Source organism: Helianthus annuus, chromosome 9 (genome assembly GCF_002127325.2).
Source record: "Helianthus annuus cultivar XRQ/B chromosome 9, HanXRQr2.0-SUNRISE, whole genome shotgun sequence".
Lineage (NCBI taxonomy): Eukaryota > Viridiplantae > Streptophyta > Magnoliopsida > Asterales > Asteraceae > Helianthus > Helianthus annuus.
In genome coordinates this window covers 116,100,116-116,111,868 of record NC_035441.2, presented here as the reverse complement: position 1 = coordinate 116,111,868, position 11,753 = coordinate 116,100,116, and the positions used below count along the sequence as shown (strand labels likewise).

At 36.4% G+C, this 11,753-nt stretch overlaps 1 protein-coding gene across 1 annotated transcript; it reads left to right on the top strand.

Moving 5' to 3' along the window:
- The first annotated feature begins 660 nt into the window (after nucleotides 1-660).
- LOC110878255 (E3 ubiquitin-protein ligase ATL6) lies at nucleotides 661-2,169 on the top strand. The gene has a single exon (XM_022126531.2). It carries the CDS (start codon nucleotides 745-747, stop codon nucleotides 1,909-1,911), a length of 1,167 nt encoding a protein of 388 aa, XP_021982223.1. The 5' UTR covers nucleotides 661-744; the 3' UTR covers nucleotides 1,912-2,169.
- Nucleotides 2,170-11,753: the final 9,584 nt, after the last annotated feature.

The window sequence follows — 11,753 nt, the reverse complement described above, 5'->3', positions numbered from 1 at the left end:
ACAAGGTTTTAAGGATGTAATTTTTTATTATTTGGTAGATTTATTCAGCCCGATTATATACGAGTTTTTTAAAGATACGACATTTTTAGTATTTAGTATACAAAATTACATTTATTTAATTTGTGTAATACACATGGTTTTTAAAGATATAACTTTTTTTATTATTTGATATATAAAATTACATTTATTTAACCCGTACAATATACGGGGTTCATACATATATATAATTTTTTATTATTTAATTTATAAAATTACATTTTAACTCGTGTAATACATGAGGTTCTAAGCTAGTTTATATTTAAAGTGTGGTTGCCGTTAAAAAAAATAATATCTAAATTAACAGTAGACAAGTCTTTCAAAAGCTGAAAAAGTTGTGATTAACTGTAAATAAAACTAATACCGAAAACAGAACAATTTGTTGTACACTAAAAAATATACAAATAAAAACAGAACAATTTGTTGTACACTAAAAAATATACAAATAATTAATCAGATATGTTTTACGCTTTTGGAAGGAGGTTTCATTTCAGCAGATGTATACTTGATTTCAAACCGTATTTATCAGAACTTTCCACGTAGAAGATGAGAAAAGAAACTACCAATCCTGACCCTTGTTCCAAAAGTCAAAAAAAGATGGTCTTTTTATGCTCGCTCGACTCACACCCACCTTTAAACAATTAAATTAAACCCTCACATTTTATTTTTCTCTCTCTCTATACTACACTGCCGGAGATATCTCAAAACATGATTTCAACCGGAAAAAACTATAAACCAGTTTTGTTTTTCATATTATTGCTTTCACTCTACTATGTGGACGCTCAACCCGCATCACCGCCGTCGGATTATCCATACGCTAAATTCAGCCCTTCAATGGCGATTATAATCGTTGTTCTTGTTGCTGCTTTGTTCTTCATGGGGTTTTTCTCGATCTACATCCGTAGGTGTTCGAGCGATGGAGGAGCAAGCGTCCGTGCTGCTCTTTCGATGCGCCGCGGGAGGCTAGCTGCAGCCTCCCGGGGTCTGGACGCGGAGGTCCTTGAGACCTTCCCGACATTCGCCTACTCAACCGTGAAAGGATTGAAGATCGGCAAAGGCGCACTAGAGTGCGCCGTCTGCCTTAACGAATTTGAGGACGAAGAAACAATCCGGTTGATTCCGAAATGCGATCACGTTTTCCACGCGGAGTGTATCGACGCGTGGCTCGAGCACCACGTTACCTGCCCAGTGTGCCGGTGCGATCTAGTTCCAAAACCTGGCGAGACAGCACAGCTCGCCAGTGATTTGGAACTAGCGGCCGGTGGGAATAATTCGTCTGCCGCGGAGGAAATAACCACCGACGTCTCTATTCGGATCAGCAACGAAACTGCTGATCCGACTACTTTGGCTCCGGTTCTTGACCGGAACCAGAGTACTAAACAGAGCCTGCCGCCACGGTCAAAATCTGTTCGTGGGCCGGCTCTGTTTGAAAAGTTTAGATCGCACTCCACCGGCCACTCACTCGTGCAGCCGGGTGAGAACATAGACCGGTTCACGTTAAGGCTACCGGAGGAGGTGCGGAAGCAGGTGATAACTACGGCCTTAATGAACCGGTCTGGAAGCACGGTGAGAATGGCCGGGGAAGGAAGTTCGAGAAAAGGGTACCGAACCGGAGAAGGTAGCAGCCGGGGAAGATCTTACCGGCGAATGGGGAGTTTGGACCGGGTAGCCGTGCGGTCGGACCGGTGGGTATTTGCACGGGCGCCGTCGTTCTTGTCACGAGCGTTTTCCGTCAGGCGTCAAAAGGTTGTGTCGGATGACGGTGGCGCGTCGACGTCGTCAGCGACTGGCGACAAGGCGGCTCTGAATAACGTTGGTCCGAAAAGTGACGTGTCCGGTACGAAAGGCGGTGATGTCGGTCGGCCGCCGGTTTAAGAATCATGTTTGCCGGTTAATGATTGGTCTGGATTCCAATTTGCAGGTGGCCCCGCACACGAGTTAAAAGTAGGTCGAAGTTGCCAACGTTGACCAAGCGCGTAGTGGTTATGAATTTTTAATTGGGGTATTGATTGTTTAATATATTTGTAAATTTTGAATGTTTATTAGATTTAAAGTTGTGGATATTTGTTTGCATAAAGTTATGTGGCAAATTAAATGGAAGTGCCTTCTTACGAAGATATTTGTTTCCATAAAGTTATGTAGCAAATTAAATGCAAGTGTCTTCTTAGAGCATTCACATACGTTCCATTATTTTTTTTTTATCCTAAACTACACTAAAAAAATTATATTTTCTCTCTCATTTTTAATTAAATAATATTTTTTTATCTTTATTATTACCTTTTTTTCTCCTCCATTCACAATTACTTTCAAAATATATTAAAAAATTATAACAGGTGAACAGTATCCCCCAAATATACAAATGAACAGTAACATTTTATTTCCCTCCACTCACAACCACTTTTTTTACTCTTTGTATTATAAAAACTTTACACACATAATTTGATGGCATGGATATGAATGCTCTTACGAAGTATATTTAAAGTTGTCAAAATTAATTCCTCTCACAAAAACCCCTAATTCCCCTCACATATTCATCTGCTCATTTAACCTAATTTATGCTGACATTTAACATTCTAACACCATCCACCAAAAGCCCTAATTCCCCGCGCCATCGCCTTCTACTGCAAAAGCCTGAGTGTCCTCCCCGGCAAGCCTGATGCCCTCACATGCTCTTTCACACTTAAAGCTTGCTCACGAGCCATGGCAGTTAATGAGTTGTTCAAATACATTCTCAGGTGGTTCAGTTCGGGTTTAGCGTTGATATTTTGTTGCAAACTACATTACTGCCTGAGAGATATGTGACTTGTTGGAATGCGATGATTGCGGGGCTAACGTAAGGGGACCGCTCGGATGAAGCTTTGCAGCTTTTTAAGACAATGAAAGATGCTAGGTCGATCGGGGATTGCCATCAGGTTATGAAGCTTGTTTCAATGGCGTATGAGCGTGAGATTATCGTGAGGGATCGAACCCGGTTTCATAGATTTAAAAACGGCCTGTGTTCTTGTAAAGATTTTTGGTGACTTGTATTGCTCTTTCTTTTACTTTGTTAACACTTTTTGTCGAAATGATGTTATATACATACGTTTTAGGAACATGAATCTGTTTTGAACATTGGTTGAAACGAGCCGGCTCTGCTTGTTGGAACATCACACTGCCGGCCTTCTTCTCATCCTAGGGTGGTGGTGGTGTGGTGGTGCAACGGTGATGGTGGCAACGTTAGGGTGTCGTTATGGTTATGGTGGCAACATTATGGTGGTGGTGGCGGCGACGTTAGGATGGTGGTTGTGATGGTGGCGGCGTTAGGATGGCGGTGGTGATGGTGGTGTGGTTGATAGAGAAGGGAGAGAGAGATGAGAAAGAGATATAGAGAGTAATCAGTGTGTTGTGTGAGTGTGTGTGAGATAGTTTATGTATTATTAACAATTAATAATAATAATAATAATAATAATAATAATATGCAGGGGCATTTCAGTCTTTTAATGAAAAGCTACCAGAAAATTCAAACAGAGTTAAAAATTTGGACTGAAATAGTTAAGAAAAGTGGCTATAGGGACTCAGGGCGTTAAACTTTTTGATTTTGGACTCAAGTGGTTAAAACTCCTAAAACACAGGGTCACAAAAAGTAATTTTACCCTAATAATTATTTCTTTACTTCTTAAGTTGGATAGGTTTTGTGTCAACCGATACTGGTATCGAAAATACATGTACGGTCCAGTTCGTTATCGATATATGAAGGTAAAAACCAGCACCAGCCTGGTACAGGTATCGGTACATGAAGGTAAAAACCGGCACCAGCCTGGTACAGAAAACGTCAAAAGTTGATACCGAAATGATTTTGAAAATCTTTTAGTTCGGGAAATTCGGTATTGCTACCAGGTACCATTTGTTCATCTCTGATCACGGGTAACGTACGAACAACAACGGTATCGTGCAACTTTTTTTGTTGATTTTCTTCAACTGTTAATGATTTCTTTTTTTTAGTTTCAGGGGTAGGGATGAGCCGGTGCCAACCGATACCGATAATACCGGTATATGAAGGTAAAAACCGGTAGGCGCCAAAAGTCGGTACCGAATTTGTACTTAAGATCTTTCGGTTCGGGAAATTCGGTACCGGCACCCATGTACCATTTGCTTATCTCTGACCACGGGTTTCATATGAACGACATCATTACCATACAACTTTTTTGGTTGATTTTCCTTCGGTTATCTTTTAGTGTTTTTTTCGATATTTTCTTTTTATTCTTGTCAGGCCCTCGTAGTGATTTCAAAACACATGTAAACACAGACTAAATAACAAAAGAAGCTCGGCGCAACACGACGATTGTGAAAAAAAGGTAAAAACCGGTAGGCGCCAAAAGTCGGTACCGAATTTGTACTTAAGATCTTTCGGTTTGGGAAATTCGGTACCGGTACCCATGTACCATTTGCTTATTTCTGACCACGGGTTTCATACGAACGACATCATTACCATACAACTTTTTTGGTTGATTTTTTTCGGTTATCTTTTAGTGTTTTTTTCTATATTTTCTTTTTATTCTTGCCAGCGGTTCCGTGTGCAACGCCCTCGTAGTGATTTCAAATCACATGTAAACACTGACTAAATAACAAAAGAAGTTCGGCGCAACGCGACGATTGTGAAAAAACCTAGTTTTTATAATCTCAGAACAAAGTAAAATAACATTTATAATTTTTTTCTGAACTAAATTATGGTTTAAAAAAAAATAAAACAATAATGTTGTAGGGGGGACTCGAACCCAGGTTACTAGGTTGTTAAAGACACATACTAACCAGCTGTGCTGCCTTAGTTTTGTTGATATAAAAGACTGCGTACAATATTTATGGTGTACCCGCGATTAAACCTAGTTTCCCAGACAGGATCGCACGAACCCTAATTTCCATTAGTCTAAATTTGAACATGATTTTGATACAGGAATTGAAATCAAATAGAGGGCTAAGGTTCAGGATGCTATAACGAGTCAGAAGCACATAACGAGTCAAGTTTTACTAATTAAAGTCATGTAATACACATCTATCTTATCTATAAAAAGAGGTTAAATGCTGATGTAATTTTGCCTATGTGTCATCAAATTAGGTATGCCACATTGGATCTGCTGATGTCATAATTCCGATTTATCTATAATATTATGTATTATGTATTATATATTATGTATTATAAAGGAGAGTTGCCAAAAAAAAACCCGGGTATTTCAAATTTTGAATTTTGAATTCATTTAACTCATCCCAAGACACCATTTCAATGTCGGGTCCTTTATATTCTTTTCTCTCATTCTTCTTCCTCATGCCATTCAATCCTTTTCCCTCTGCTCTTTCTGAAACCCTAACTGCAAATAACATCATCAGATCCAGTCAATCGATCCTTCGTGTGGTTCAAGGTTTCACTTAAATCGTCTCTCTCTTATGATCGTCTCCACCTATAACTTCAAAATCAATGTAAGAATCTCAATAATCTTCCATTAATCATCTTGATTCTTGAATTTTTATGGTTGATTGTCGATTATATTTCTTTCGTTTTTGTTTTGCATTCCTACGATCTTATCCGATTACTAAATCTGAACCTACTTCTGATGTGATCCCCTAACCCTTACAGTACATCTGTGTATGCGTGTGTGTTTGTTGTGGTGTGGGGGATGTTGTGCTGTTGCTTTTAGTGTGTTATATGTTGTTTTTTATTGACCGTACAAGTATTACCCGATGGAAAGAATAAGGTACTTAATGTTTTTGTTACTTTTAGTGTGTTATGTGTTGTTTTTTTAGGCTGATGATTTGTAATTTGGGATGATCTTATATGAATTTTGTTTAGATAATGTTGATTGGTAAACTATGAGATGCATTGTTTGAAAGAAACAATCTGAATCATCTCTCTCAGATCCTATATCGCATATGCTAATGATTTTTAATTGACTTTGGTGATTCGACAGAAGATTTCATGATTTCAGAGAAGTAAGGGGTTTAGCTAGATTTTCGATTTAGGGGTTTAGCTTTATTCGAGATTCTTGATTTTTGTGTTTATATTATTTGATTTATGATATTATGGTGTTTCATCACAAAGCTTTGATCTCACCATTATTTTGTTTCTTATGCGTCGAATCGTCCAGAGGTACAATTCCATCCGTTAATTAACTATATAAAGGCATTTTTAATCTTTTTATTGTTTCACCGTATTCGATTGTTATTTAAGAATTATTGATACGATTGTTATAGTTATCATCATATCGAAGGGTCATGATAGTATTAACGAGCGTTTGTTTATAGTTAATTTTTGGGTTTAGGGTATGGATTAGAACTCGATATGATTTGAGCTTGTTGTATTTGTTCAAGGGTAAAGATGATATTATAAGATTCAAAAGGATGCATATTTTCGAGTCAATCTTTTTTATAATTGAATTGATAAATGACAAATACTTGATATATTAGTTATAAACATCTTATTTTCATCAATTATTTGGTGATTTATGACGGAGAACGATGACACCAACAGCGATGGTGTAGTAGCCGCGTTCTCTTGACAGTTGCGTTAGGGTTTCTAATTTGTTATGTTTTGTTTTGTGATGTAGAACAATGAATCGGTTTCAGTTTTCGCTTTCTAATCCAATTTTTATTACTTTTATGTATCTAATAATCCGATTTTTGTATGGCTGCATTAACGCACTTCTTTCTCTGTAGTGATTATCCTTAACAACATTAAAAGGGACAACAGGATACCAATTAACAACGGCTCTTGCCTTTTTTGTGATGAATTTCTTTCAGAAAGGTATTATTTAGTAGGCGTCGTTGAATTTTTCAGTTCGTTTGTTTAGGGTTTCAATCTTTTTAATTTTCTTCAAGAATTTTATAGAACACTGACCACTTAATATGGTTTGTGTATTGAATATGTGAAATTACTTGATTAAGATTTCTCATGTATGATTGGTTCCTATTATTACTTGATTCAAATTTAAATTACTGATGCAAATAATTTTTTTTCGCTGGTAACATGGTGGTTCTGAGTTTGGTTATTGAGAACAATAAATTTGTTGTTTAATTTTGAAGTTATGATCAATTCATTGAGTTTATAGAGTTGTTGATTAAGATTATTGAATAGTTGCTACTATGGATACTTTTACAGGATGGATACGGATAATCCTGATGTCAACACTGTAAGTCCTTCTGCACACTCAATATGCAACTTTTTATGGATTATTTTTATTTGATCATGCATTTTTATTTTTTGTTAGCCTGAGCTATGTGAGGATGATGAGTTTATTGTGCTGACATGTGATGGTATTTGGTAAGGGTTTATATGAAATGGCACTATAATTTATGCAATGCAATTATTCTTTCTTAATCTTTTGGATCATTAATAAATTATTTTACTTTCATATGTTTAGGGATTGCATGTCAAGCCAAAAGTTAATGGATTTTATTCATGAGCAATTGATATCGGTAAGTTTGAGATAACTCATGTTGCCCTTTAAATTACATCAGGTTAGAGGTAACGTTGTTTGATGACAGTGTGATTCATCTTAAATTTGATGATTGTCATATATGTTGTGTTGCAATGATGTTCGAGGGTTAGTTAAGGAAAACAAATATCGGTTAAATTGTTTGTAGATTGGTATGAACTGGCATAAATTTACCTAAACTTGAGAGCATGGTTTATGTCATCAATTTCAATTTCTGACTGCTATAAATGCCAACTTTTTTTGTTTTGAGGTTTTTCCCTTCTATAAATGCCAACTTTATATGGCCGATTCTGAAAAAAAATATCTGAAATGTCGACTTAATGTTGTGTGTTGCAGATTTACTCTGTCAGGAATGTTGTTGACTTTTACTATACAAAAAATGCGCATTTCAACCCCAGCCCGTTTTCACTGCATAAAAATGGTCGCTTTTAACATCAAGTTGGAAGTTTAAATCATTTAGTAAATAATACATGAGGTTTGGTTTTGCTTTATCTCGAATCAATTAAATTGATCAAATTAAATTTATCAAATTTTATTATGTAACGGTTTGAATTCAGGATTCTGTAATTTTGTTTTGATTTGGTTGATTTTGGTTGAAATTTATTTATTTCATGTTATGTTTTATCTTACTTTGAAGTTTGCTTTATTTAAAAGCTTTATTTGTGTTAATTTCCTTAATTTTATAAATTAGGGTTCTAATTTGGGGATTTTGATTACATGTAGTGTTTTCAGAGAGCTCTGCAGTCAATTGTCTTCTATCAGGTATAAGATCTCTGTTTTAAAATTGCTGATGAAAATTGTTGATAATTAAATCTGATTGATTTGTTTATGTATCAGGTGCCGCTGTTAACCGTCAAGCTGTTGAAGTTCATGTTTGTGAAATTCAGGATGTATAGGTTTGTTTAATTAGGTTTTGTGTTTATGATCATTAACCTAAATGGATTCTCAATCGTTCTAAAAATTGAAAATGCACCATACGCTCTGTACCGTTTCCGAAATCTCGACAGATATATGTTTCGTATTTGGCCGACCAATAAAAATGTTCAGGGAAATTTTCAAATTGTTTACTACTTAATATAAATTTAGTTTTTTTTCTGTTATGTTGATTTCTGATGACTACAAAGTAATCGGGATATGACTCGATTGCTATTTGTGGTACAATTTGAATGAATTTAATGTTTTATCTAATTAGAAGTGTTCACTTTTATATAATTTAATTACCTTTTTTGTAGTAATTTGCTTAATTTTAGAAATTACAGTTCTAATTCGGGGATTTTGATTACATGTAGTGTTTTCACAATCTATACTATCTATTAAGGGAGATTAGAGGATGACCTCGATTTGCCTACGTGTCACGTTCTTAGCTATTAAGGAAGAGAGGAAGACACAAAGGATGTGTCAAACACAGTTGAGATGATACATGTTCAAGGTAATAAGAAGAAACCCTCTGTTGAAGAAGCAACCAGTGAGAGTGTTTTGCTGGAAATATGGAGGGGTCGGTGACGTTGTCGAGGAGTGTCAGGAAATGCTAAGTGATAGCATTTCCTGACACTCCTCGACAATGTCACCGACCCCTCTTAAAAATTCCATCCAAACTCTCTCACTGGTTGCTTCTACAACACAGGGTTTCTTTTTATTACCTGAACCTGTATCATCTCAACTGTGTTGACTGACCCTGTATGTGTTGTTACATCAAGATTTAATTAGGATTTTTTTATTTTGAAAATTGATCGATTCAGTTTTGATCACCACAGATGCTTTTGTCATCTGAGGCTATGATGGCGAGATCTGCCGTGTTGTTGCAACATGCCCTAATCGTTGTTGGCTGCCGTTCACGGCTGTTCTAGGTAGCGTTGGGTGTAATCGATGTTTGGTTGATGATAATTAGATCGATGTCACCTAAGGGATATTCAGTCAATGATGTTGATGAGATGCTTCTCACCTGAGACTAAAACTATGATGAAGCAAACGTCTGCCCGAATAAGCGAGGTCTGACATTTTCAAATCATTTGAATTACTTTAGCAAATCATTTAGTGTTGACTGTGAAGATGAATAGAAATGAATTCAAAGTGCATTTTTCTTGTTCTTTCAACATGAGGCTATGATGATTTGTAGATCTGAGTAAAAATTGAATGAAGATAGCATTATGGTATGGCAAGGTCGTAGGATGTCAGTTGTTCATGCAACCTCTCTTGCAGCCATGATGTTGTCATCTTTATGCACAATCTGAGCCTGACAGTCTGACAATATATATGTTTTGCAACTTCACCATGAATAGAGAAGAAAGAGAGAGTTGGATCTTTGTGATATTGAATAGAGAAGAAAGAGAGAGTTGGATGGAGATATGATTACTTCTGAGTGCATTAAATTGCTAAAACAACTCCCTATGCATTTTAAGTTTTGCCTCCTAAAAAAACAGATTATTACCTGAACCTGTATCATCTGAAATGTGTTGACTGACCCTGTATGTGTTGTTACATTAAAATTTAATTAGGATTTTTTTTTTATTTTGAAAATTGATCGGTTCAGTTTTGATCATCTTAAATGCTTTTATCATCTGAGGCTATGATGGCGAGATCTGGCGTGTTGTTGCAACATGCCCTAATTGTTGCCGGCTGCTGTTCGCGCCTGTTCTAGGTAGCGTTGGGTGTAATCGATGTTTGGTTGATGATAATTAGATCGATGTCATCTAAGGGATATTCAGTCAATGATGTTGATGAGATGCTTCTCACCTGAGACTAAAACTATGATGAAGCAAACGTCTGCCCGAATATATGCGAGGTCTGACATTTTCAAATAATTTGTATTACTTTAGCAAGTCATTTAGTGTTGACTGTGATGATGAATAAAAATGAATGCCTGAAGCATTTTTCTTTTCCTTTCAACATGAGGCTATGATGATTTTGTAGATCTGAGTAAAAATTTAATGAAGATAGCATTATGGCATGGCAAGGTCGTACGATGGCAGTTGTTCATGCAACCTTTCTTGCAGCCATGGTGTTGTCATCTTTATGCACAAGCTGAGCCTGGCATTCTGACAATATAAATGTTTTGCAACTTCACCATGAATGACCTTCGCTGATCCTGTGTTGGTGATCAAGGTTTTGAAAAGGGATCGTGTATAATTGTTGTCACATCTATACAAGAAAATGCGAGCAGGCAAAATTTGAAAATGATGAGGAGTTGTTTGGCCATTTAATGCACATCATAAGTAATCATATCAATTCTCTCTTTCTTCTGGATTCAAACTCATAGCCCACATTTCTCTCTTTCTTCTCTATTTCTCTTTTTCTTCTCTATTCTTCATCACAGGCGATTTCGATTCAAACTCTAGAGTTTCCTTTACAAATCTTCCACAGAGTGTTTTGGTAGTAAGCTAGGGTTCCGGGCACTTTCCGGTAACTTAGATGCGTTTCCGATGAAGCAAATGTCGGCCTGAATATACGCGAGGTCTGACATCGTTTGTAAATTGGTTCGTGTGGCCATTGATATAGAGTGACTATGAAGATGTTAAGGTTGAAGCAACTGTCTCCTACAGATCAGGTAGTTACTCTCAATTCTCGGTTGTTGTTCAATCAGAAAGATAAGGTACTTTTTCCATCCCTGAAGATGTTCTTGCTCTATTTGTTCTTAGTCGTGATTGGTAATTTTCAAGAATTTGTAGTTTGATAAAGGTTTCATTTTTTTTAATTCGTTTTATTTTTGGTGATGATTTTTGTTTTGGTGTAGTGTTTGATTTGTTTTTTAATTATTTTAGTTGGCTAATACACGAGAATCACCCATAGAACTCACCACCAGAACCATTGGGCATGTCAGAAACGATGATCATGAAGCCAACAACAACTTACATAAACAATCACTGGTTAATTCAACATACAGGCAAGTCTGGATGGGTTGTTTATAGATTCACTGATCTTTGTTTGTTTTTCATTCAGTTTACTTTTCCTTAAACTGGTTATACTTCAAGCTTTCTCGATCTGTTTGCAGGCGAATAGGTTGACTCGATGAGGTATGAAAAATAGAATTGATAAATTTAGGGAAAATCTGATTCAAAGATGATAATGCAATAGTGGAGGATCTAATTCTACAGTTTCGATAAATTCAGGTGTGTTTTCAAATAATGCTTCCTAGATGTTTGAAGACCGACAAATGTCCAACTAAGCAACACTGTGGACATTTGTCGTTCTTTGTCGGTTTTCAAACATCTATGAACCATTATTTGAGAACACCCTTGCATTTATCGGAGCTGTGGA